Below are 27,992 nucleotides of genomic sequence, written 5' to 3'. Positions count from 1 at the left end.
AATAAAAACTAGACTAAAATGTTAGGAAGGGACTAGTGGAAAAGAGATCCAGTGTTAGTGATTTTACACTTGGTTGCATGCTTAAAATAGCCAATCAGTCAGTCAACACTGCTTAAGGGTCCATTTGGTTCCGTTTGTACACTCTCAGAGTTATGGTTGTCCATGACATGCAATTAAAACCACCTGTATCGTAATTGTACAGCAGACGTGAAGTCCACATACCAGCTCTGACAGTGTGATGAAAAAGAAAGAAAAAAGGTTCCGGAGTCCGACTCCTCAATGTTGGATCTGGATCCAAACCAAACTGACATAGATAATGAAATGATCCACTGTAATAAAAATAAATCTAACAGCACAGGAATATAACAGATGAACTTTGTAGTCTTTACTAGTCTATAAAGTGCTCTTCATAAGGGGTTCACTGCTTGCTGTGCAGTTGTTCCACTGTGACAGGGACGTTTCACACCGACCACGGCATAACACCTCGGAGACAGCACTGGGTCAAAGAGTTGCACCACCGCAGAGAATCCAATGTGTTCCTGTGAGAGAGACACCCACACAACACACGCACGCACGCACGCACGCACGCACGCACGCACGCACACACACACACACACACACACACACACGCGCACGCACACATTAACTCATTCTGACCTGAGATCAGATTCATACGAGGTTTCCGCCGGACACACACTGGTCTGATGAACCCATTCTGACCTGAGATCAGATTCTAAAAAATGTCAGTCGTTCTTCGATTTTTCAAAAATAGCAGACCTACAAGCTCGTATCGCGCCACTCGGTGGCGCGATATGAGCTTGTAGATCTGCTATTTTTAAATAGCTAAAGCATGACGTGATGCTGACACCAAAATGGGTGCCCGTTCAGAATGGGTTAAAAACATTGTTTCTCCCGCTGCTTGGTCTGCAGTACTAGAGTTGTTCCGATACTACCTGAATTGCTGGTATCAGTGAGTACGGCCGTCTATATGCCATTCCGATGCCACGTCATTTATCACATTATACACACATTACTTTATGTACATTTCATTTTTACAGTCGCACGCAAACGTCATCCCCCTCCAGAGACATGTCTCACAGGCTAACCAATGACATTCACGTGTTTCATTTCATATACAATATAATCACATGTAATCAAGAACATCAAAGCCAGCAGCTCTTACATATCTCATCATCACAATCACTCAGCCTATACAGATTAGCTTGTTATGTTTGGCCGCTGCACCTATAGCATAGCGTGTTCAATTCCTTGTCAACTGTAGTTTCACCGACACCAACACTCAAGATGGTATGAATAATAAAACCAATATGGTGCTTCATCCCCCCTCCTCCCCACACTAAGACCCAAACCCCCCCGCCCCACCCCATGATACCCCACCTCACGTTCACACATTCGTCATCGAGAGAAACCGCTTTCAAATTCCCTTCAACGCTCTGCACAAGCAAATCACTGAGAACACAAGTCAGTACGTTGTGTGAAAGAGGGAAGCTGTGTGTCGTATAATCTCACTGTGACTTCAAAGGTTGAACGTTTTTAACCAATGGAGCCCAAATCTAAACCTTAATATAAAGTAACTAGTACCTAAGTACATTTACTTATTTAAGTACTGCACTTCAGTCAGACAACTCTTAGAGTGAATTTAGAATATATATTTATTGAGCATAGATATATGAAGCATAGATTGGCGTCAGGGCTCTGTCCCTATTCATTCCCTGTAACATTAACATTTTAATGTTGGAATTGGAATTATAAGCCAAGTAGAATTACAGGGAATGAATAAGACCCCCATGCCTAGAAACAGAGCCTGTATACAGGTGGATGCTGGGGAGGCGGTGGGATTTGCAAAAACTTCATGAGCAGCAGGTTAGCCACGAGCGAGGCAGGGAGACAGCAGCAGCAGCAGCAGCAGCAGCGTATTTCCAATTTGCAATACTTTTACTTCTACTCCAATACATCTAAGATGCAAATATTGTAGCCTACTTCTTAATCCACTACAATTATTTGAAAACTTTACTAGTTACTTTGTAGATTTATATTTGTATTACCAAACATTAACTACTTAAGCTCTAGCCTCTATACATTTCGGCTATTTGAAAAAGGCAGATTATAGATCGGCTATTTTCAAAAGATCTTTCATACATTTTGAACATGTGAGAATGGGACATTCTGCTTTTACCTTTGATACTTTAAGTATATTTTGATGCCAATACTTTTGTACACGGGGCTTCTATTCTCACACCACTGACCTTTAATAAATCTAAATATGTAATTGGCCGCCGACCCCAACTGAAAAAATGTCATTCCAGGGATTAAGTGACCCAGGGGATGAGCCAGTGATGTCAGGACTTTAAAATTTTCCTCTGGGGGCATCACCCACTTCCAGACCAGATCTTAGCCGTTCACTCTACTTTAGCGCTCCACTTAATTCAGGCCGCACGCGTCGTTTGTTTACATTGATTCCTAACATTCCTAACTCTACAGTTTACACGTTGTAACTGACAGATTCAGCTACAGAGCTCTGGATCTGTCTTGAGATTAGGACTTCGGTACATCGGTCCACAGCATGCACTACCTTTCTCTTCCTCTCTATCACACACATGGATATACTATACCTGCATGTACACGCATGCACACACACACACACACACACACACACACACACACACACACACACACACACACACACACACACACACACACACACAAATAACCCTAATGTGACCACACTAATAATCACCTGCTCTTTCAGGTAGCAGAGACGATCCAGAATAATTAAACCTTCGATGCAGGGAGCCAGTCTCACCTTCAGCTGTACAAGAAAACACGAGACGGAAGAAAGACAGTATGAGCAGCTATTTTATTTTTATTGTTTTATATATTTTTTATCCAGGATTTTGTAACCCATTTTTCACCCCTGTGTCAATTATCTAATGTGATCCTGGGCTCTACACACCCTCGGCCAACCTGGGGAGAGCAACGGACTTTAACTCATGCTTCCTTAAAGGGACACTTCACCCTTTTTGCAAAAAAATATATGTTAATGACGTTTAGAAGCTTTAGAACACTTTCCTGGGGGTCTTTATGTGTGTAATATGTGGTTTTAGATATTTTAGATTGTAGCATTGAGCCTGTTGGCTCTGATGTCATGGACACTGGGCTCACTTCCTTCCTGGACTACATGTTGTCTCAGTAAGACAGCTCTCCCCCTATCCACAAGGAGGAGCAGTGCACCAAAGAATTATGGGAATTGTAGTCCAGGAAGGTAGTGAGACCAGTGTCCATGACATCAGAGACAACAGGCTCACTGCTACAATCTAAAATATCTAAAACCACATATTACACACATAAAGACCCCCAGGAAAGTGATCTAAAGCTTCTAAACGTCATTAACATATATTTTTTTGCAAAAAGGGTGAAGTGTCCCTTTAATGCATCCAAGTCGCTCCTTTACACCTGACAGGGGGGAGTTTCCCTGGTTGGACGAAGGAACACGTTATTCCAACCAGTTCCTTTCCCCTCCATCAGGCCAGGCTGGCCAGTGGGAGGCAGTTTAGAGACCAGGATTACTGCATGTTTTTTGTGAGGGTACCTACCCTAGGGGACACGGGGAGAACATGCAAACTCCACGTATCGCGATAATACCGTTAAATCGCAAATTATTTCTTTGGCATAAATACCGACATATGAAATGTTGTCCATATCGTGCAGCCCTAGTAGTGGGTGGTCTACACTTTCAGTCCATGAAGTAAAAGTGGTATTTTAACACCACAATTAGTGGTCTGAGCTGAATTCCACTGATACTTTATTTCCTATTCACTTTGATGATCACTCCTGTATTCCTACACGGCTGGCTTTAATAATCTCTTCTAATGCCCTGCAATTCGATCGTATTAAACATATCAAGCGGAGAAAAGCGGTTTATACAAAGTAGAGCTCATTACAAGTTATTGTAGCTGCTGCGTAAATCTAAACAAAGGTTAAGTGCAATTTAATAACCACTTTCACCACATATAGAGAATAATGATGACCTAAAGCCAGGGTTCTCCAATAGCTATTGTCTATTCATGGTTTTTCATTCACAGACAGCAGTAACCTAACACTGGGAACACTCACCATATTAAAAGCGTGCATCTCAGCCATTCTTGGTGTGAATCTGTCGTAGTAATCCTGAATGTCACTGTCACAAAGCTAGAGAGAGAGAGAGAGAGAGAGAGACAGAGGGAGGGGTGTAAAGGTAAATAAATGGGCGTAGTAGTGGAAACACAGCTGACTTCAGTGTTTCTAACCCAACACCAGCAGAATCTGGTTCATATGCAGTCTAAAATAAGCCATGGCTGATCTCCTTTTTTTTAACACATAATGTTCCTATTTTAATCACAATACACGTATACATCATGACACTATGGCATATTAGGAGTACTAGTAGTAGTGGTTGTCAAATGCTGTTTCTGTTAGCCAGAAATAAAATAATTAATGGACAAATAAACGTACAAATGCCACACTATGGATTACAGGACTTTACCACGACTTTTTTGAATATCGACATTCTTTTCCCTGTTGTTTATGGAAGGTGCTACTGGTCCTGACCTTTGACCCGTCCAGCTCCAGCCTGTGTAGAGCTCTTTGAACGTAGTCTACAAAAGATGTGGACTTGGAGTAGACGTTCCCCACTCGCTTCTCACTGTGGAGGCACGCGCGCGCGCACACACACACACACACACACACACACACACACACACACACACACACACACACACACACACACACACACACACACACACACACACACACACACACACACACACATACACGACTGTGTTATTTATTTGAAAGAAAAACTACATTTTTATGTTGCTGTTGGTTGTCATGGCTGCCGACCATACTGCATAGCTGCTGGCTTTCATAACGTCTCCAGACTAGGATTTACGTTTCTAAGATGTACAGGTTTTTGGGTGTGTCGTATTCTCCAAAGATGATGACACAATCTCCCACCAAGCATGATGCAACAGCACATTGGACACTCAACCTCTGGTTTGAATCTCCCATACAGATCACTGAAATTCCGGTACTTCTCCCCCCCCCCCCCCCCCCGTCAGCATACAGTATATGTGTACTGTAGCTCTCCAAAGGCTGAATGAATGAATGAATGCCACGTGACGTGGCTGCGATCTTTCTGTTAAAAACTGTTAAAAACAAGGTGTGTTCAGCCTACCATTGGTCTCTGTACCCTTGGCCCCAAACATCTCCCTATGATAGTTGCAGAGTAACATGATGAAGCAGTAGGGTTGTTCCGGTTTCCGATACCAGCATCGGAAAAGCAGCCGATACCGATAATGCCTGAAATTCTGTTAACCGTGTACTATTTACATTATTATTTTACCTTACTATAATTTACAGTTGCACTTTAATAATTATTAATGGGATTTAAATTGATTCCTAGATCAGTGGTTCTCAAACCTTTCTGTGCTCATTTCAAGGATCCCCATAACTCTGAGTGTACAAATGGAACCAAATGGACCCGTTTGTACTGTTGCAGTGTCAGACAGACCCTTGTAAGGGTCCAAGGAACCCTGGGAGTCCCTGGACCTCACTTTGAGAACCACTGTCCTATATATCTTCTAAATTACACACTGGTATGGCATCGGATCGGTACTCGCGATATTGACCCGATACGCAAGTTGCGGGTATCGAAATCGGAAAGAAAATAAACTGGTATCTACAGTATGAAACGGGTACTGGAGTGCCTCTGGTGTTAATTAAAGACCGGACCATTGTGATCACGGTGTCCAACTTGTAAGATGTCAGCCATGTGTAACTAACCTCCATGCATGGGTATCTATCTATCCAGTACACAACCTTCCTCCCTGAGACACAGGCTTCGGTCATGCTTCAGCTCTGGAACAACAGTCCCAGAGACATCGTCGTGGGGCTTGAACGATCTTTTGGGTGTTGACATCCAACTCACAACAAAGCACATCGTCACATGACACGGCCCTGTGCTAATGCTCCCCCCAGATGTATGCTGATGATATCTTCAATCAGCACAGATGTGAGGCCGAAAGCGTGTCGTGCAAATTGAGCGCCAGTGCAACCTCAGCCCAGGCAGGCTCTGTCTGGAAATATTCCCCCCGTCCCCCGTCCTCCCCACTAGACAACAGACAGACAGTCTATTCACCAAAGTTGGCAACACATTTTCAGGATGATGGGACTGGTGGTGCTAAAAGGTTGTAGCACAGCTTTCCAGATACTGGCATCGTATCGGAACAACTCTAGTAAAATCATGTATGGTAAATGTACTCCATTTACATTTACTCAAACGCTTTACAATGAATGTACTTCACATTCACACACCGGTAACAATCTTGTTGAGTACGTGTTATCAATAAGCTTTGGGCTTATTAAGCCTGTTATTGAGCATAGCGGCCCATGACGTCATGTTTAGACAAGAGGCTAACGTTTACGTTTACGTTTTAAAGTGACTGTACACATATTAACCAGTTAACACTTTCTTTAATATTATTGTATTGGTAAAAAGGTCAATTGCCTTCCTTCTGTTAGAAAGGTTCTGTATTTGAAGGCCCTAGTAAAAGATACTGGTTCGGTTCAGAATGTATTGTCTCCCGTTACCTTTTATGGCTTCCATAATGGTCCCTTAGAATAACATGAAGAACGGCTCTGTAGAACAAGGACTCCATGTGAATCTGCAAAAAATAACAAATGTGTCAATTGTTAAATACATTTAAATTACATTTTAAAGAGACATTATTAGTACCTTGTTATTCAGAGATATGTATGCACTGCAAGTCGTTGTGCAACATGTAATCAATCTACTGTAGCTCATGATTGCATGAATATTTATAAACATTCCATAACTAATGGTCACTGGTTTCACATATCAGCTTTGGCTTAGAGCCCTGTACGAGGCCAGCTACATTTCAAATAAATACACTTTAGTCGATCACAGCCTAGGATAAATTAATGGACAGTTTATACGACTGTGTGCATACTGTATACAGCAAATCTATACTGTATGTATTATACAGTAAATCTAAGATGAACATGAGGAAAAGCTGCTATAAAGTTGCAGGTTGCGTGTTATTTGTTTTTTAATGTCGATGATGTATGCATATAATTGATGACTCACCCCTTGGCCAACTGATACTCTCTCCAAAGCCTGTTTCAGGAAAAGGGAAAATAATTTACCAACACACAACTAAGAGTAATCAAGTGCTTTTTATTGAATACAAATATTGGCTGCTGTAGTCAGTGTATAGTAGAATTTAGCTATCTATAGCACATTGGTTGGCTATGCATAAATAGGAGTTATACAAGCTCATAGCGCATCACTGCTATTTTCTTTTAATCGTGAACATATTTGAAAATCTTTGAATAATAAATAATACAAATATATTTTTAAACAAATATCTTTTTAACTCAAGTCGTCCCTGGAACACCATATTTCCAGATGGGGGTCGGCGGCTAAATACATATAATTCTGGGGGTCCTTGACATGAAAACATTTGAGCACCACTGATAGCAACACGTTTTTCAGAAGTTTCAGTGTTTCGTTTGTTAGAAGACATTATTTTGTAGAATCGGCCTCAGGTCTAAATGGGTTAAAGATGCATTGAGGCCTTGTTATAATATAAGTAGAATCAGCTATACCATTGTTCATTGAATCAGCTGATGGTGTACACAGAGTTCTCACCAAGCATGCTGACATCCTGGCGTTTCTGCCACAGAACCAGGACTGCTCCCTGAGGTACTGACTCATCGGGAAGCCATACACACCGCTGACACCATCTGATGAGGACATGACGCACGCGCGCGCACACACACACACACACACACACACGCACACAAAGACAAATATTGTCGCTGTCGAGCAGAAAGCAGCTAATCTGTGTATGTACACCAATGAAAAGTATTAAAACGTGCTTCTGACTGAACCTCCTAACGCCAATGGATCCTCAAACTATCGTTCAAACCACCTAACTGGAGATAGTTGTCTTGTCCATCGTTGATTAGAATGTCAAAGTCAGGCGGAAAAAAGCCTAACTCTACTTGAGCCGTATTTTGGTAAAGTGATGATATTATAAGGACACATTCAAGAAGTATCTGACGATGTAAGAAGTCACTACCATACCAACTTTGACGAGGTAGCGTTGTGTTGTTCTAAAAACATGTTTTTTTATTTTTTCTGAAAAGTTAATATTTTGGACATCTGGCCGACAGCAGCAGAGATAAAATCTGCTTTTCCCACCAACATTGTTTAGATACAGAATCTTAAACATTGCTTGCCTTAGATACAGAATCATCTGCTCATTAATTTATAGACTAAGGCATCATAATCAATCTACTGTAGACCTCCCTCAACGACCACATACTGTAGTATTCCCACATATACACACACACAAACACACACTGGATGTTAGTTTACGGGACGCAATCAAGTGAAGCATTCATCCCACGAAGGGCGCCAATTGAGGCCCTTCAAACTACTCTGGTCAGACTAACGCTGTCTGATCAGCACTCCTTCTGCTTGGCACATGGCTAGCAGATACATTTCCTTCCAACAGGCTGTTCCTCAGCTTGAAGGCTAGTGGTTTTTTCTTATACTACTTCTTTTCACATAGACTCATAGAGTACCAAAGTCCTGACGTCACTCCCACTAGTCACGGCGCTATTGTTTGCGTTGGAATTCCCATAGGCACATTTTAGATCACGTCATAATAAGAACTTTGATCCAAAAATAAACAAACCACTCCGGTGATTTTGTCAGGTGCTTGTGTGACGTTTATGATATTGAGTTACATTTGATAATGTCTGTGTTTGGATAAAAGTATTTTCTTACTATTTGGGTGAATTAGTATTTTTCATCGTCAGTTGATGCTTCATATCCAGGCCTATGAGTAAAATCGCTGGGGTGGTTGGTTTATTTCTAATCTCTCGAGAACAGAGCTTTTTCTCTTTTTTTTCCTCCCCCTTTTTTGCAGATAGGTTCCTGGAACACAGTTCTTTAAATATGAGCCGATCTAAGATTTGCCTATGAGGATTCCAAAAAATAACTCCCCCTGACCCAAGGGCATAGCGCCCTCTAGCAGCAGTGATGTCACACTTTGGCGCTCTACAGCATGTGGGGTCCTAGACATGAAACCACTAGGTTTACAGTATCACGGAGAGGTGTTTACGCACTGCTAGGTTGCATGTCTGCAGTGGCCAAAGCAAGAACATCGACCTGCCCACTTCCTGTCCACACTGCTCATAAAGACAAGTGTTTTAATGTGCTTTGCGTGCGACCGACCAAACACACGTCAAGTCCTAACTCCTAAAACATGGTGTTTATTAGGAGAAGCTGTGGCCCCTTTATGAGATGAATTCTGCGTGGTCACTGTTACTAATTGAAAGTCCAAAACAGCAAAAAGGCTAGCACACTGAAATATGAAAACGGAGGCTCTTTAGATGCAAAGAAACATTGTCCATTAGTAACAAAAGTGCAAAAAGTTACACAGTTTCTCTCCTCAGAACATCAACAACATGGTTTTGCACTTTTATAAGTAAAGGACTATTATTATCAGTTATATATTATTATTGCATCTAAAGAGCCTCAGTTGTCAACTTTCAGTGTGCCAGTCTTTTTGTTGTTTATGTTTATGGCAGTGGTTCTCAACCAGTGGCCCTTGCGTCTGTTCCAGGTGGTCCCCATGCAGCTAAATGATGGAGCGTTGGTAACCAAATGGACCCTCACAGATCTTTAACTCTTGAGACTGAGAGTGTAAAATTAAACCAAATGGACCCTTATAGGTCTTTAACTCTTGAGAGTGAAGAGTTAAGCATCTGCATTACTTGGAGAATGTAGGACAATTGTTAGTTTTGATCAACGTTTGCCTGTTATCTACTAATGGTACCACATCAATACAGCATGGAATTGTGGGACACAATCCTATGACAACAAAATCTCTTGGGTCTGAGAGGCTGAAATCTCATCGAAATGGTGGTCTGTGGCTGAAATGGCGAATACATTTCCCTTGAAAGGGTTGAAAACGACTGGTTTATGGACTTTCATTCTGGCCTCTCACACCTGTTTTCAGCCCTCTAAAATAAGCCTTGAGCTTAGAGCGCAAACCTAAACTTCCCTACCTCTTTCACTGTGCTAATTGTGCGTGATGGTGTGAGCTGGATGTCAAATCCCAGGTCACCAGATGGTGTGTGATAAATAGTCACATACTGCAAGAGTACCATAATTGACAAATAACACAGAACTATAGCATTGTTATTTGTTACCGTATGTTCTCTCCTCCTCATAAATAATTAAATGGAGAGTTGGTTCCCATTTTAGGGCAAGGTAGTCGACCGCAGGAGTTTTGGCCTGCATCCCAGAATACTAAGAGTGTGTGTGTGTGTGTGTGTGTGTGTGTGTGTGTGTGTGTGTGTGTGTGTGTGTGTGTGTGTGTGTGTGTGTGTGTGTGTGTGTGTGTGTGTGTGTGTGTGTGTGTGTGTGTGTGTGTGTGTGTGTGTGTGTGTGTGTGTGTGTGTGTGTGTGTGCGCATGCACATTTTCCTAAGGGAGAAAATAGAGGACAAAGTTTTGTTCTTCATTTTAAAGCAACAATGGCCAAATTACAATAAAGATGGCGGTGCACCTAGTCTGTTTCAAATTACTTTATTGACATTGTTAAAGGTAGGGTAAGTGTCAAGTGATATTCAAAAGGTTCTTGTTAAACGGTTTAAGCACTATATTATTCAGTAACAGGAGTCCACCTGTCACTCCAGCTCTTTGATAAACAGGAAATACATTTTCAGGTAGGTTGACAACATTTCACCAATTAGGAGAGAGTGCCCATTTATCAGCTTAATTTTAACAGTTCCCCATTTTGTCTGCTCATTTATTTGTGTCATCACTTGTTTAATCTGTATCCTGATCCTGATTTGATACAATTGGTATCCTCACTATCCTGACCTTGAAATACATTTTCTGTTTAATAAAGACCTGGATAGACGGGGGGACTGCTGTTACTGAACAAACATGCTATTAGAAATTAACATGCTCTACCAATACAGAGGTTAAAATAACATTTTATTCATTAAAATACGTCCCAGACTTTAAAACAGCACTAGAACGAGGTGCATGCAAAGCCTAGAGTGTTTTCAATCAGCTGTCAATGATGTCATCAATGATGTCATGATGAGGCTCTTGGCTCCGACGCCGCATGGCCCTGGCAGCGTGAACAAACGCCACAGGACAAAGGTCGCTCTACTAACAGACCAGTGTTCATTTTATTTTGGGTGTGCGACCGACGTGCGTGTGGTTAGTTACCCTTTGTGGCACCTCCTCACCGAGGAGCATGACCCTACTGCCACGCAGGGTAACTAACCGCGTGTGTCACAGAAGGGGACGTTCAGTAGGCCAATCAGGGGCAGGCGGGGGCGGGTCTTTGCGCAACAGTATTGCAGTTTTGCATGACGCGTTATAGCAGCTAGTGTGTGTGTGCGTGCGTGTGTGGTTACCCTGCGTGGCAGTAGGGTCATGCTCCTCGGTGAGCAGGTGGTAGCAGCAGCCCACACTGCAGACGGAGGACAGCTCCTGCTTGGCCACAAACATCCTCAGGGTGCTGGCCGCCAGGTCTCCACACGTGTGCAGTCCAACCATGACCGCATCCTGGCCAGAGGAGACATGATCCGTGACGAGCGTTATTGACGACGACCGGTGCCACAGATTACACAGTGAACACCGCAAACAATCTACGTCCAAGAATACAAAACGGTCCGGCCACAGCTGTAATTTAAGACACTTGCTGGAATTCTTAGGAGATGTATCGTTGCTGTCGGGGCAGAAACCTCTTATCTCCGTATTTAAACTTTTTGTGTTTTTTCGTAAATCGACGGCCCTATCATACTAGCAGTAAGACGCCCGAAGGGCCGCCTGGGTGACAACAGACTGCTGGGCGAGCGCTGGCACTTTGGCATGGATCAATATGGAATTAATTCTGTACTGGCCATATATATATTGAGCGTGGCTTGAGTGCACAGGGTTTGATGAGGTTAGATCAACATATGGAATGTCAGAACAGGTCAGCTCCATATATGGAGATCTAAGGGTGGCAGCAGGAGCAATGTTTTGAGTGTACAGGGTTTGTTGAGGGCCCAGCTAGGGCCGAGCCTTAATTTTCGGTCGCAATTTGCAGTCGCAATTAATACAGTGTCACACAGAAGCATCAAAAGTAGCAGCGTGAAGCGCTTTGAGCTTGTGTATCTGTTACTTTTACTACTTTTCACATGGACATGAGTTTTCCACCCGACAGAGACAATGTGCTATTTCCACTGCTGAAGTGTGCTATGCAAGAAACCAGAATGCAAAAGTATGGAATTTCCACCGTGTCTGCAGTTTAGTTACCGTTAGGTACGGTAAAGGCATAAAGCCCCCAAAATGTCTGTTACAGTAGCAGTGGCCCTTTTTTCCACAGAGTGCTGACAAGTTTATTTTAGGCTGTAATGTTGACATCTAGACCACTGGTTCACTCTCAGAGTTATGGGGATCCTTGAAATAAGTTATACTGTAAGTAGTACAGTAAGAATATTAAAAAAAACAATAATAGATGACTGTAATATGCTGTATAGCATATCATCATGTGATAAATAAATTACATGGTGTCAGATTAGCATAGACTGGCATACAGACCGATACCGACTCCAGCATTTTAGGCAGTATCGACCGATTTCTGGAACAGCTCTAGTAGTTTATCCTCTAGTAGTTTATCCTCAATTTATCGGGTCGGACACTTTCGGACGCTCTCACCTCCAGTTCGCTGATGAGCTCCCGCAGCTCCGTTTGCGGCGTGACGTAGGACGTGAGCGGAGAGAAGTGCATGCCGCCTCCGTCGGGTCGGTTCTGAGCCTTCCTCTCCAAGTTCACCCTCTTCCTCCTCTCCCTCTCCGCGGCGCTCAGCTCGCCAGCGGGCACCCTGGGAGAGGTGACCTCGACCGCGTCCACAGACAGCCCGCTAAGGAACAGGTCCTCCGTTTCTGTGCACGGTCGGCTGTGGTCTGCGTTCCCGTCAGCCGCGGGGTGGACTTCTGACGAGGCCGTCGGTGCCGACGACGACACGTTGTGCTTCCCGTCCCCCGGCGATGCCATTTCCTCTTCGGCTGCGTTTTGCTCCAGATTAATGCTGTGCTCCAAGACGCCTAAAACGGTGTCTGAGGCATTGCTTCCGATCCTTACTTCTGCCAAGAAAACAGATTTTAAAAAGAAATTAAAGAAGTATCTCGTGGAATCTGCTTTTTGATTGCGGCTAACACATACTGCACATTGTTTAGTGATTCTTGGTCTGTGCAGACTGAATATAAACCTGAAATTGTAACTATGGTTCTTGGGGTATCATTAAGAAGTTATATGTATGCAAGGATTTACTACACCATATAATTGAGATTATTTTTGGAAGGGCACTAGTCCCTCCAACGCCTGGCTTTCAGAATAGAGTGTATGCGCATGCATAAAGTGAATGGCAGATTGAGTGGCAAAGTGAGTGACCAAGTTAATTTAATGTTGTTTAAAGTTATTTAATCTAATCAAATAGGACTTCTCTGTTTGGATGTATGAGCTGTCAAGGCCAGAAAGTAGTTTTTTGCCACTCAGTAGGCGTTCCAGCATAACCTCTGGGTATGATGATGATGTCACACGCATACCCTCTATCGTCATCTGGTAGCCAAGTCTATGGACTTTTTAAATATTTGTTTTTAGAGCACTTTAAACAGAGTAGCAGCCAAGTCAATGGACTTTTAATGTTTGTTTTTAGAGCACTTTAACAAACAATACCAGGTGCCCCTCACTTCATTTGGTTGTATTTTTTTTAAATATTTTTTTTATAGTTTATACTGTTATGAAAAATGTTTTCATGTTATGTAATGTAATTTATTTCTGTGTGGAGCCCAAGGAGGAGTAGCTGCTGCTAGCGTAGTAGGTAACAAACACTGACCAATGAGTTGGTCGGTGTGAGCTCGCCACCATCGGTGTGTGAATGTGGGAAGTGAGGACGCTGGCGTCGACTGTTCGCCTCTTCACCTCCAAGTATATGAATGAATGAATGAACCATTGTAAAGCGATTTGAGCACTTGGAAAAGCGCTATAAAATAAATGCAATTCATTAAACACGAAACGCATCCTGACCTGAATCCGTTGGTTCGCTCCGACTCACACCAGCCGCCCTGCTGTGTCTCTGGTAGGCCCTGGAGAACCTCCTGAGCTTCCGGTTCCTCTCCTGGGCGCCGTGCGTGTTGCTGCTGGACGAGTCGATGCCATAGACGTGGAGGCCGTACCGCAGAGACAGGAAGGAGCACAGGTAGCCCTTCCCAGAGCCGACGTCGATCACCTGACAGAGAGAGAGAGAGAGAGAGAGAGAGACAGGCATCATTCCCTTCAGTGGTGGAAATGTCCAGAATTCAAAATGTAGTCTATTTGAGTCAAAGTAGGCCTACAAAAGTATTGGCATCGAAACTACTTGAGTAAAAGTACAAAAGCATTGGCATCAAAATTCACTTAAAAAGTACCAAAAGTAAAAGTACTATAGTAAGCCGCGGTGGTAAGAGACTCATCGCTCACTCAAACACTTGTTTTTACTAACCACCGTTTCGGTGGTCAACTTGGTTATCACCAAAAACTGGAGTATGAATAGATGCATGTGCAATCCCATTAGAGCCTGGGACGGTTCTAATGGGATTGCACATAATTATGGTCTTCTAACCGTTAGAAGACCCACTGGTGCCTCTCTGGCCACCCTCCACACACACTTTGTAGAATAATCTGGCTGGTCTCTCTACCTGGTTGACTCCGCAGCGCTGCGCCAGACATCCCACCACCTCAGACATGGACTGGACCTCATGGGACTTCTTAGAGTTCATGAACTCATCTGGCTCCAGAACGGCACCTGGTCAAGTCAGCCGTTTAATATTTCACCAAAGAATGCTACTATGGTCTGGATTAACTCATTCACTGCCATTCAGACGAATTCTGACAGATCTAAAAGATTGTAGATCGGCTAAGAGGCAAACATTTGGATAATAGCAGATCATCTATTTTCACAATATTTATCTGTTGAACCGAGTCAAACAACATTGAATGTCTCAACTCCTACAGGTTCAATTGCTTGTCAGGGTCAGTTCAAATATGACTATTTTGGTTGGTCAGGCCTGAAAAGGTTGAGACTGAGAGCCACTGGTCTAATGTCTAAGAGCCTCCACCTCTGACACAGCATGCACCCTTCCATTAGCTGACCAATAGGATCTTGAATCTCATCACTGCTGTATCCTCAGATTTCTAAACTGTCTGAATTGTTGACTCCACACTCTCCTGAATATAAACACAACAGATAAACATTCCAGTGCAGCCAGACATATGGAATACACACTCAAGCTCACCGATAAACAGCAATACATTCACTGTCAGCTTGGCAATTAACCTTGTGCAGTCCATTAGTCAAGTGGTTCCCAAAGTGGGGTCCTTGAGAGAGTTCCAGGGGGTCCCCAGCTAAATGATAACTAGCAACCAAATGGACCCTGGGTCTGTAACTCAGAGAGTGTACAAATGGAACCATTTGTACACTCTCAGAGTTAAATGAACTTTGATTTCATTTTATTTTATTGTCAAAGTATTTGTATACTATGTGCAGTGACAATAAATTGAATCTAATCTAATCTAATTTTACAATATAAATTGGGGTCCCAGAGATAAAAATGCCATTAAATGGGGGACCGTAGCCTAATTCAGGTCAAATCGGAGGCCCTTGAAATGAAAATGCTAGAGCCGTAAAAAAAGATCTTCTCTTATGGGGGTCCGCAGGCTAATGAGTATCATTTTGGGGGTCCTTGACATGAAAAAGTTTGGGAACCCCTGCATTAGTCTTCTTCTTTTACCTTCCTCTGCGAGTTGTGAGACTGTGTTGGTCGCTCTGAGGGTCTGCAGGAGTCCATCTCTGCTCATGCAGACTCTTAGGCCGGGCAGGGAGAGGGACTCAGCTGCTTTCAGAAGCTCCTGAACGTCAACCAGACGCTTTGTGGTGTGGCAGAACCCATAGGTAGTGTTGGACACCTCTGTGGAATGAAAATATGCCAAAGAAAAGTTTAAAATCAGACCCTGAAGTGAGTGGTACTGTACTGTACACAGGGACACACACATAGCTGTCTATAGGAGTGGTTGCACCACTCAAAAAAAATAATTATATATATTAAAAACAATCACGCCTGTGTGAAATGAGGGGTGCTCTTATCATCGTACATCATCATGACGTAGCATGTCTATTTGCTCAGCTTCAGACACATACGTACACACACGTAATTCTCCATTCATTGTCAATGGGATGGAGAATTGTAGCACAGAAATACAGATTTGCTCAGACACATGATATAAATTCTCTTGTAAATGGGAATTTACTTTGTGTAGAACAAAAATAGACGATTTGCTCGTCCATATATGAGTCATGACGTCTCCATTCATTGTCAATGGGAATTTAATGTTTGTAGACGGAAATCTACACTAATAGGCTAGCTGAACATAGGAGGGCCTAGCACCCCTCATTATGCAGGACAGCTATATTAAAATGAAAATAGTATATTACTGAATTAAATACATTTCTTAAATAAAATATACATTTTATAGCCTATATATACACTTTATATAGGCTACTGTGTTGCAGGGTATCTTTCAAATTTCCCTCATGATCTCATTGATTTTTCATGATTTGTTTTATGCAATGTAGTCAAATTAAATACAAGTGTAAAGTACCAGAAATTATAATAATAATATATGATACTCAAAATTGTACACCTGAGTAAATACACTATCTGGACTTATGATGACTGGACTGACTGATATTGATATTTACCGTTTGTGTTGTGTTCTAGCGCCCCCTTGTGGTCACTCACGGCTGACAGAACCTCCTCTGGTCGTACAGACATGAACTGACTCCACACATCATGGGTGTAAAACTCTACCGTATGTGCGTTGGCGACACCTAGCGTCGCGGAAAAGAACCGTTTCAGTTCGTCTATGAGTCGCTGAATGTCAGCCAGGCCACGAAGGGAAGATTCCATGTTACTTTATATCTCTAAAACTATAAAACGAAACATACAAGGACGTGTGGACGCAGTCTTCTACACACTAGACCTGGACGCCTCAGACGTTAGTAGATGATAACGCCACAATGATTTGTTTCCTGGCAGGTCGAGGACGCCATCTTGGATGTACCGAAATGCATTCATTTCAACGAGGAGGCATCAGTGTTGTTATACGGCTCTGCTCTCTGCCATTGATTTCTCACGTCTTCTTGATTCCATCCACGATGTCATCGCTATGCGCCGCGAAGGAAACGCATGCAGGTTTGGAAGGAAGCGCAGTTGTAAACATTCAACAAATCCACGATGATTTAAATCGAGGTGTAATACAATATTTCAGTATCAAATTATGGAAAATCAGAGAATGAATAGAGGTAGAGGACAGTTTGCAGACAGGGGAGGACAGTTTGCAGGGAGAGGTCAGTTTTCAGGCAGAGGAGGACAGTTTTCAGGCAGAGGACAGTTTTCAGGCAGAGGAGGACAGTTTTCAGGCAGAGGACAGTTTTCAGGGAGAGGACAGTTTGCAGGGAGAGGACAGTTTGCAGGGAGAGGAGGGGGTTCGTGGTCTAATAATAATTTCAAGAAGAAATGGACACCCGACGACAAAGTGTTTGATGGCAGTATTGGAGAAGGTACGTTTTAATTTCATACAGTCTGACTTGACAGATATTAGATCACAACAGTACATTCATATATGGTTATTCTTATGGGGTTATCAATGGGATACACACACAGGATAGGTGGGCACTATAGGGTCTGGCGTCTGGGCACCTCAATGTAAAATTGGCTATTTTGTCCAAAACAAAGAATCAAAGAAAAAAGACAACTAAAAAGAAATGTAATGTATAGCCTACTGTACATGATGTGAACATGCACGGTACATAATTTTAACAGACAGACAAAATTGTATCCTTCAACGTATTGTTCATGGCCAAAATGATTGGATAAATAACTATGAATATTATACCTTTGTAAGCATGTTCTAATCATTGTATACCGTAAAAGTTCTTAGTCCAGTCTTAAGAGCTTAGTCCAGTTACCCTGGGTAAACATAGTACCTTTCCTTTCCTTACTTTACTTTAAAAAATATTTTTTTCCCCTTTTTTTTTAACATTCATACAAAATAGCCAATCTTACATCGAGGGTCCCAGTGCCCACCTATCTTGAATTGTTACCCAAATTACACTGATTTACTAAAACACTACTGTATCTGTATGTCTGGCAAATAGAAAAGTTGTTCTCAAACCTTTTATTTTCAAGCACAAGGTTGCAAAGTATTGAGAGTTTAAGTAGTTAAATGTACGAAAATACACATTTAACATTAATCCAATATGTAGTGGGGGTCCCTGCTTCATCTCTCGCTCAGTTGAGGGGTCCTTGGCCTGAAAAACACTGAAGACCCCTTCTCTATATCAGGCGAGGGCAACATTGGTGGTGGAGAGGGCCACTATCTCCACACACTCTCCAGAGGGCAACATTGGTGGTGGAGAGGGCCACTATCTCCACACTCACTCCAGAGGGCCACATTGGATATTTCTATCGTAGCAAAAATAGATGATCTACAAGCTCAAAATGCGTCGCAGTGCGAATTGAAATCCTGAATTATTTTGTGCCGTTTTTTAATTGGAATCCTGAAAAGTAAAAGTTTTATTTAATATCAATTGCATTTAGTTAGTTATGTTAACTTGAACTATGAACTAAATACAATTGGACATAAAAAAATACATTAACATTGTAATACTAGTCATTAAGCTACATAATTATATAGACAGAAGTAATTAAAGCGTGCCATGTTTGGAATTGTAACAGCTGAAAGCAATATTATATCAGTATCTGATATTAACCTGCATGCCACATTAAGTGGGCTGTATGCTGCATGCCAGTTGCCCATGTATGCTCTATATAACAATGAGTATGGGTCAGAATAGACTCAATAGAGAGCTTTAACACATATTTTAACCGAAGAAGTTCACTTACCCTAACTTTTTAATCTGAATCTATAGTATCAATACAATCTATATGTACCAGCTGTGTGTCTTCCTAAATTCCTATGACTCATCTGCTGTTTGTAGACACTTGTATTTTTGTATAATTATAATTAATCCATTTGTTTTGATATTTTATGTTTTTGCTCTTAATTTCACACTATATTTTCGGTTATTAATTTAAGATTAGAGCATTTGATGTGTCTAACTAGCAACATGAAGCATCTTCCATTCCATCTTCATAATGGTCTCGGATATGTCATATAAAAGCAAAGGTGAAAGAAATCTGTTAACCGGGACAGTTTAACAGATTTTATTTTTGCTTTAATCCTTGCATTGGTTTGTGTTTATTTTTTTATTTGTTTGGTGGAACCCCAGTCATTCATCTGTTTGTGTGCCTTTTTCCCTCTTGTCCTTCAGGTCAGGGCTGGGCCTTCAAGAGGAAACTGAAGGTCCAGCGTGAATACAGAAAGATGCAGTCGAAGGAGAGAAGACGGAAGCCTGAGGTCCGAAGTGCATCGTACGAGGCGGAGCAGTACCCGGAGCACCTCAGACACCTGTACCTCGCCGAGGCAGAGGAGCAGAAAACACAGGCCCGGAACAACAGGCTGAAAAGAGTCCGAGGGCGCGAGGAGAAGACTGAAGGTTCCGATTCTGCAGAAGCAGAACCGGAAACAACTGCTGGTCAGTTGTGTAAAGTAACTTAAGTACCGTACATGTACTGTAAATCGGGCCCGATCACGTCACTTTCAAATGATCGGAATCGGATCGGGAGCAAAAAAAAACATGATCCCTACTAAGGCTGTCCCCAAACATTCAAGGTTCGAATGTTCGCTCGTTAGGGTTGGCACTCGAATCTTAATTAATGGGCTTGAACCATTCGTTTTTTTAATATAATCTTTATTTAAAAAAAATATAATAATAATTATTATTATTATTTTTGTATTAACTTGAAAATATATCTCGGCGAGAATGCGATATGAACATGTAAGAAGTTACGATTTTTTAAAGAAATCTCCCCTTATTGTTCTGCTGTGCACGTTCATTTGGTCTCACTCACTCACTCACTCACTCACTCACTCACTCACTCACTCACTCACTCACTCACTCACTCACTCACTCACTCACTCACACACACACACACACACGCACACACACACACACAAACACACACGCGCGCCAGCATGATCGCTTTTCTTACTAGCAGCCATAATATATTAGCATTATGCTCTCTAGCATGATAGCAAAAAGGAGTGAACTCTGATCATTGTTAAGCAAATCGGTCACGGAAGATCTGCTTTTTCCCTGTGCCCACTTCTTGTGAGTGTGGAAGAACACACTTTTGTTGCATTAGAGCAGGGTAAATATGAAGTTTTGCGCCACGGTCTTGTGTTTATATTCCTCTTACATACCGGTAGGCTGTATGTTATTGTCACAACAACACACGTTGTGTGTCTGAGAGTGAGGGGGCCTTCCTGAGCGAGGGGGCTTCTGACGGCGTCGCTTACGCGCAGCTGTCGGGAACCCCCCCAAACCGACTGCTCCCCCGCCCTTCCGAAAACTGCTACAGAAACTCAGACGCTCTGATCGAGACGTTTATTATTTTAATTAATTAGAAACAAATGGTCCGAATGTTCACTCGAAAATTTCTGCCGAAGTTCGAGTCCTAAAATAAGGTCTAGGGTACAGCCTTAATCCCTACTTGGGAGTATTTTTCTTATTTCAAAACTTATTTAGTTTTTGGGTATTACTGCAAGACATACATTAACCACTTCAGCCCTATATATTCTTTAGAAAATTGCTGATCTACAAGCTCACAATGAGCCACAATGCAAGATCATGCAACGCATTGTGAGTGTGTAGATCTGCTATTTTAAAAATATTTTTATACATTTGAAAAACATTCTGCATAATGAGTACTTTTTTTTTTTTAAACAAATCGGCCAAATACGCTGTGCACTCTAGCATCTTTATTCTGAATAATCCATGAGCATCATTCTGTTGTATTAAGTACATTTTGATGCCAATACTGTTAAACCTTCTTGAATTCCAGACTTTTGCTTGTAACGGAGTATTTCTACATTGCAGTATTGATACTTTTACTTCTAAGTAAGAATTGTGAGTACTTTTCCCCCACTACTGCAGCTGCTCCTGCGACACCAGAAACAACTGCTCGTGCTGTAGAACCAGAACCGCCGATAGCTGGTCCCGCAGAACCAGAACCAAGAGCTGGCGCTGCTGAAACGGAGCTGGCTGCTGATGCAACATCAGACAGTCTCAGAACCGAACCCACAGAGTCCAAGGAAACAGAGAGGTAATGCTACTCCATACATCCATACATGTAGGAGTAGTTCACCCAAACTTCATTTCTATCAATTCCACACCCTATGAAGCCTTGGATTCACGGAGATCTTTTTAGTTTTTGTAGCATTCATGATTCCAATAATTTGACGACCAGTGGAGTCTCCGGTAGGAGACTTGATTGAGTCTCCTACTGACCAGCCACCAAAATTCATCATCAAATAATTTCGTCATCAAATTATTGGCTCAGCAATGTGACAAAAGCAATAGAATCTCCATGAATTCAATTTCAAGGCTTCATGGGGTGTATAATTGATAGGAAATACGTAATTTCTTTGGTGGACTACTCCTTTCAGATACAGATAAGTTCAAACCTTTATTGATTCTCAGAGAGATATGGTAATGATTTATGAATACTTAGGGAAATATCAAGTTATGTTTGGAAGTGTGCTGGCTGTTCACCTGTCGATCTACTTCCAGATGTCTTGTATGCTCAAGCTGTAGCACTCGGTTTATGCTACTAAACATTTAACTCATTGCAAAATGCACAGCACACGCTGATTTCCTCTACTCTGTGTTCCTCTTAGTGTCCCCATGAGCAACCGGATGAAGAAGAAAATTACCAAGATGACTTCCTTCCAGAAGACCAAAGAGGAGTTTGAAAAAGTCCAAGAAAAAAACAGGATGAAGAAAGAGGTAAAACATTTCTTTCGTCCACCACCACAGAGCCTTCACCACGGTGTTGCCACCCGCTTGGCTGGGTACTGCAACCAACAACATTTACCGGGTTTGTATGGTAGGTGGTAAACGGGCAGCTACAGGTTAGTCGAGGGTGCCCTCAGCATGGAGCAGAATAGGGAGGAATATAATATAATATTTTACTTGCATAATTTAAAAGCAAACAGTGCAACTATATAGATGCCATGATGGATCAAATCACTAAAAAGCCATTTCCATTGTGGTCTATTTAAAACATTAAACACCTAACCTTCAGCAGACAAAACAACTGCACGTATTCGCATTCCTCCGCATTACTCGTTACATCCTCTTGGAGAAACTCCTCATAGTGTCTGGTCTAAAGAAGTGGCAGGTGAGTCCAGGACCCCAGCACACCAGATGTACCAATACCATTTGTTCCTTCTCCATACGGGTATCGGTCGATACTGAGTACCGATCCAGTAACCAGTGTGTAATTAAAAATATAAATCTAGGATATTGACTCTCTAAGTGTGGTCCACGGACTCTCTGCGTTCCCTTGAGGGGTCCAAATGAATACTTGGTCTGTAACTTTGAGAGTGTACGAATGGAACCAAATAGACCGTTAAAGGTTCCATCTGTACATCTATGCATGACCTAGGAATAAGTAAAAATCCATTAATAATTATGCAGCTGCGAGTTAGTAAAATAATTATGTAAATGGTACAGTAAGAGTATAAAAAGGAAGCATTCAAAGTATACAATAATTGACTGTACATGTAAATGATATGCTGTATCAAGTATCATGTGATCGGAATGGAAACAACTCTAATATTTGCCTCTGTGACTCTAAACATGTCTGTACACAGTGGTTTAAAAGTGCGCTCGTTATTTTGCATCCCAGGAGTTCCTGATGAACAAGCAGCAGAAAGAGGAGGCCATCCAGAAGTACAAGCAGAAGAAGAAGGACACGTATCAGATGTTGTGTAAGAAGACCAAGAGAGGACAACCCAACCTGAACGTACAGATGGAATACCTGCTGCAGAAGATCCAAGGTTCCTCCAAATGACACGGCACCACAGCTTTACTGTTTATTTGAGGAGAGATGTAAGAACAATGGGAACTTGCCAATATTTGGCTTAATTAATGGCTTATATTCTGTTTAAGAAGAAACTATTTTAGCAACTTGAACCCTGACATCCCTATTCTGGGGCAAACATTCGTCCAAAATAGCTGATCTACAAGCTCACAGAACATTGCAAAATGCAATGCGTTGTGAGCTTGTAGATTGGCTATTTTTGGCGAAGATATTTTAGTGTTGAGCAAAAACAGGAGGGGGGGGCTCGTACAGAGACATGTGCGACTTGGATCATCCAAGTATAGGATTTATTGAATGGTACTGTATCAACTCTGCGATGCCACCACTACTGCAAATGGACAGTGCTGTTTAACCATCTTTTCTGAGTGGACAGGTAAGGGGTCTCAACCTCATTTTGGAGTGAGCGCCGACCTTTGGGCCAAAGGTGACTTGATGAGATAACATTCTCTACCGGGCGTGCAGATACTTCCCGGGCTGTAGTGGCCAATTCATCTAGCAGGTTAATCTTTGTGCATTTCAATCGCAGGCCACGAGATGGCATTGTAAAGCAGTCATCCAGGAATGTGAAATTATTTTAGGTATTAATAATATTTGTGGAAATCAATGCGGAACCACTGATAGAGCAACCCCCTCACAACCAATGGAAATGGCCCATCTAAATACCGATATATTATTTAATGTATTTACCGTATACACTTCCAATAAATGTGGTTCTTAAAAAAAAGACAAACATTGACATTTCTTTATGTACGTTTTCCATCTTTATTATGGAGAAAACCAATTATTTAACTACTTTTGTCTTAAACATAGTTATTAAAATCGGCAAAGCATCTGTGTCATTTTAGATATTCACAAAATAGCAGATAAATAATCTCGTGCAGCTCTGACAGCTTGTACATCTGCTATGTTTGAACATTTTTGAGATGTACAGATTTAGAAGGCATTTGTAGAATCAGCCTTATAACATAATAATCATCTTATTCTTTTAGTATGTTTGCTTATGACACGTGTGTGTCTGTCTGTCTGTCTGTCTGATTTACGTAGCTAATCATAGTTTGTATGTATCCATTTGAATATACTGTATGAACACTAAATTATGCACAGGGATAGGCACAAAATGAATGTTATTAGGCAGGTGGTCCGTGGACCCCCAAGTGGTCTGCGAGGACAGACAGATAGACATTTGGTTAATTATTTCAAGCACCCCCCCATAAGAGTGCACAAATGGAACCAAATAGACCCGTCCATTTACACTCTCAGAGTTACACACCCATACAGGGCCATTTGGAACCCACTCAAGGACACTTTGAGACTCAGTGAAGCTGGAGTGTTTCCAGTGAGCCCACATGCACAATAGCAGCACCCTGACTCTGTTTGACCAGAATGGAACGGAGCCCTCATTAGTATCATCGGTAAACACCTCTAGGAAGTAGGGAAGGGACCAAAGTTCTTTTCAAAATTGCTGCTGTGCATAGAGCCTTTTCTGCAGCGTGCATGGTGCAGCCTGGGGGGCCCGGCCCCATGACATCACATGGTGGGATGACATCACATGGCTGCACAGATTTCCAAAACCTACCAAGTATACTTGCTCTGTTCATACTGAGAGAAAGAGGATAGATTTAACTTGGCTTTCATGTGGATATCACTTGTAAAAGGTGAGTTTATTCTGACTTTTCCTCACCCTTTCGTGGCATACCTCTGTAAAGTATAGTGTTAGATAACTATAGCATTTGAAAATGCACTGGCAAATTTCCCTTGAATTGCATTTTAGAATGTTTCCATTTTGAATTGTTTGGTTATACAGACAGTAAATGTCTAAATGTAATGGGTCTGTTACTACTTGTTTTACAGTGTTGTCAGAGAGGGGCTGGTTCTCTCTGGTTTCTCAGGTAATTTCTAACCACTATCCGTTTATATGCCATGTAATTATTATTATTTTAACAAATCTCTTCTGGGGGTCCCTGGCACAAAACATTTTCAGATGAGGGGGTGCGCGGCCAGATACGTATCTATTCAGAGGTTCTTGACATGAAAATGTTTGAGAAATATTGCTGTATTGCCTCAATCAGAACTGTAAGTATGTTCATCTTTGTGTCTGTTGTAATGTAAGGTTACTTGTCATTTTGCTGTGTTTACAAGCCCAAACACCAAACTCATACCTTCTCCCTTTAAAGGTAACTTTATTTACCAGTTTGCATATCATTAATGACATTTTCATGTCAAGGACCCCCAAATTGACACATTAGCCCATGGGACCTCCATTTGAAAAGATACGAGAGACATAAGAGAAGATGTTTTATGGCTTTAGCAGTGATTCTCAACCATTGTAATGTCAAGGACCCCCAGTTTGATATGCATCAGGCTATGGACCTCCCCCATTAGATACCTTTTTGATCTCTGGGACCCCCAACTGCCCTGTAGTATCATCCGCGTTGGGTCCATTTGAACCAGTGTTGTTTTAATCTACTTAAACTAAGAACAACAATGTTTGTCGATTACCTTTTTTCACTGATGAAGATGAAAACTAAGCTATGATGACTAAAACTAAGACTAAATGTAGGCTATTGACCATTTCGTCAACAGATAAAAACTTGACTAAAATGTTAGGAAGGGACTAGTGGACAAGAGATCCAGTATCCAGTAAGTAATTTTAGACTTGGTTGCATGCTGAAAATAGCAGATCTGCTATTTTCAGCAAGTATAAAATCTGCCATTACGGCATCAAGGCCCACCAAAATATTCTTTTGTAGATTTAGTCAACTAATTTAGTCAACTAAAATGATATTTATTTTATATTTATATAATCTAGATGAACACTAATACATTCCAGGTGACTAAAATGTGACTAAAATAGAAAATTTCTGCCAAAAACACTGATTTGAACCCTGTTTGAGAATCACTGGTATAGTATATGATGCAACACTCGTCTGCATTCGATTCTTTTTATTTGTTGTTTCATCGACAATAGCATCAGTTTATGTTGAACAGATTTCTGTTTTTATATTGTACATATTTGTGTTGTACATATATAGGTTCTTAGTTTAACTATGATTCTAGCCTAGATTAATGAGGCACTACACCAGGGGTGCCCACACTTTTATGACTTGAGAGCTACTTTCAAAATGACCAGCTCAACAAGATCAACCCACCGAAAAAAAATATGATGCTGAAAATAGTGTACCTGAGGGGGCTCTGGAATAGTGGCAGTGGTGTTGCATATAAGACAAATGCACTTGGAATGGTAAATAGAGGGGGCGAATGGGTAGGGTTTTCTTTTTTTTCCTTTTAATTTTTTTTTGTAATGCTACCGACATTTGTGCGCAGCAACACACCTTTTTGATGTCGATCAATCAAGTCGCCATGTCAATCAATTCAAGTGGCAGATGCCAAAATGTTTTTTATTTTGTATTTTATTTTATATTGTCATGTGATCTACCTGCACAGCCTTTGTAATCTAAGGGTAGATCCCCATCTACCTTTTGGTCTCTCTGCATTTGATGTGCTTGCCTGAATTGTAAACCCTAAAACCCTATATACAGTACCTGTGAGCTTGTACTGTAGATTTGCAATTTTTGTGCAATATTCGTCCCCAGAAATGGAACGCTATAGGATTCATGTGAAGTCGTATTGTATACTTGCCGGTACGATAGTGTAACACAGAGGGGAAAAAGCCAATGATGCCAATCTAAAGCTCTCAAATGTGGCACATTGAGATATGACCCATATGTTTTATAGCCCAGGTTTAAAATATATAACTCAGACCAAAACCACTCAAACCATGTGCTTTAATAGCAAGAATGTTTTTTTTTTACTCAAAATCTTTGCTTCTGGGGATCCCAGGCACAAAATATTTTGAGATATCAGAAAACTGTTAGGATTTAGAAGTCATTCTTTTGTAGAATCGTACTCTGGTCTAATAGCGATATTTGTGTCAAATGTGTAATGGGGGAAAAAAGGTAAAACATTGTGGTGCTGAACTGATTTGCAAGTGGAAAACATGTAGTCGTGGTGCAGGTATTAACGTTGTCATGTGTTCTGTATGGAAAACAGTCCTTTGTAGTCGTGGTGCAGGTTTTAACGTTGTCATGTGTTCTGTATGGCGGAATTAAGATAATCCTTTGCATGCCAGTTGTGTGTTCCTTAGTTCTTATAGCTTATTAAGAAAAGCTGAAGTGCATTTCTTTTTCTTTTCTCTAAATGTATTCTGTATATTGAATACAATGGTGAAAGGTATCTAAACTTTTTAGCATTTTAATTAATGTACTACTATATAAGGATGCAGCCGAAGACATTGATTTAATCTATTATAAAAATGTCATGTTGTAGTGTTTCTACTACAACATGACATGGCACAAGTGATTACTAGCTGACGATGCGATTGATTGATTGATTTACTGCTATTTTATTGACAGTTTAAAACATGGCGACTGTATGATGCATTGTGAACTGCTATATTGGCTATTTTCGCAATGTTTACACAACACCGTTGTTTAATATAGGGCTTTAACCAGACCAGAAACATTTAAAGAAACATTTCTCTGTTATTTCATTAATCAGAAACGGAATGAATAAAAAGTCTCTCTCTCTCTCACTCACACACACACACACACACACACACACACACACACACACACACACACACACAGGAGCCTAAAAGCCCAGCGTTCTGAGTAAATCAGGAACAGGTCTCTTCTTCTCCCATCATCAGGTACGGCCTCTTGCCTCTGTTGTGATCGTCATGGTGATGGCGGTGAGGAGGAGCTGAGCTGGGCCCGTGTGTGTGAT

General features: G+C 41.5%; 2 protein-coding genes across 4 annotated transcripts; one reads left to right on the top strand and one right to left on the bottom strand.

Moving 5' to 3' along the window:
• mettl25 (methyltransferase like 25) lies at nt 1-17,262 on the bottom strand. 2 transcript variants are annotated; one of them, XM_083757727.1, is made up of 13 exons: nt 16,898-17,262; nt 15,930-16,106; nt 14,838-14,944; nt 14,188-14,389; nt 12,817-13,244; nt 11,529-11,679; nt 7,730-7,824; nt 7,166-7,195; nt 6,649-6,722; nt 4,609-4,702; nt 4,135-4,209; nt 2,759-2,830; nt 1-539 (listed from the first exon to the last, which is right to left on the bottom strand). In XM_083757727.1, exons 1-13 carry the CDS (start codon nt 17,103-17,105, stop codon nt 408-410), a joined length of 1,845 nt encoding a protein of 614 aa, XP_083613853.1. In that variant the 5' UTR covers nt 17,106-17,262; the 3' UTR covers nt 1-407. The 2 variants fall into 2 exon arrangements, with proteins under 2 accessions (XP_083613853.1, XP_083613854.1); XM_083757728.1 differs by having other exon boundaries at nt 12,817-13,241.
• ccdc59 (coiled-coil domain containing 59) lies at nt 17,263-24,279 on the top strand. 2 transcript variants are annotated; one of them, XM_083757730.1, is made up of 6 exons: nt 17,263-17,545; nt 17,624-17,758; nt 19,532-19,795; nt 21,257-21,425; nt 22,000-22,108; nt 23,013-24,279. In XM_083757730.1, exons 1-6 carry the CDS (start codon nt 17,476-17,478, stop codon nt 23,175-23,177), a joined length of 912 nt encoding a protein of 303 aa, XP_083613856.1. In that variant the 5' UTR covers nt 17,263-17,475; the 3' UTR covers nt 23,178-24,279. The 2 variants fall into 2 exon arrangements, with proteins under 2 accessions (XP_083613856.1, XP_083613855.1); XM_083757729.1 differs by having other exon boundaries at nt 17,264-17,758.
• The last annotated feature ends 3,713 nt before the right edge of the window (nt 24,280-27,992 follow it).

Source organism: Protomyctophum parallelum, assembly GCF_964188405.1.
Source record: "Protomyctophum parallelum genome assembly, chromosome: 22".
Lineage (NCBI taxonomy): Eukaryota > Metazoa > Chordata > Actinopteri > Myctophiformes > Myctophidae > Protomyctophum > Protomyctophum parallelum.
The sequence above is the reverse complement of the archived record's forward strand: the minus strand, read 5'-3'. Positions and strand labels throughout refer to the sequence as shown.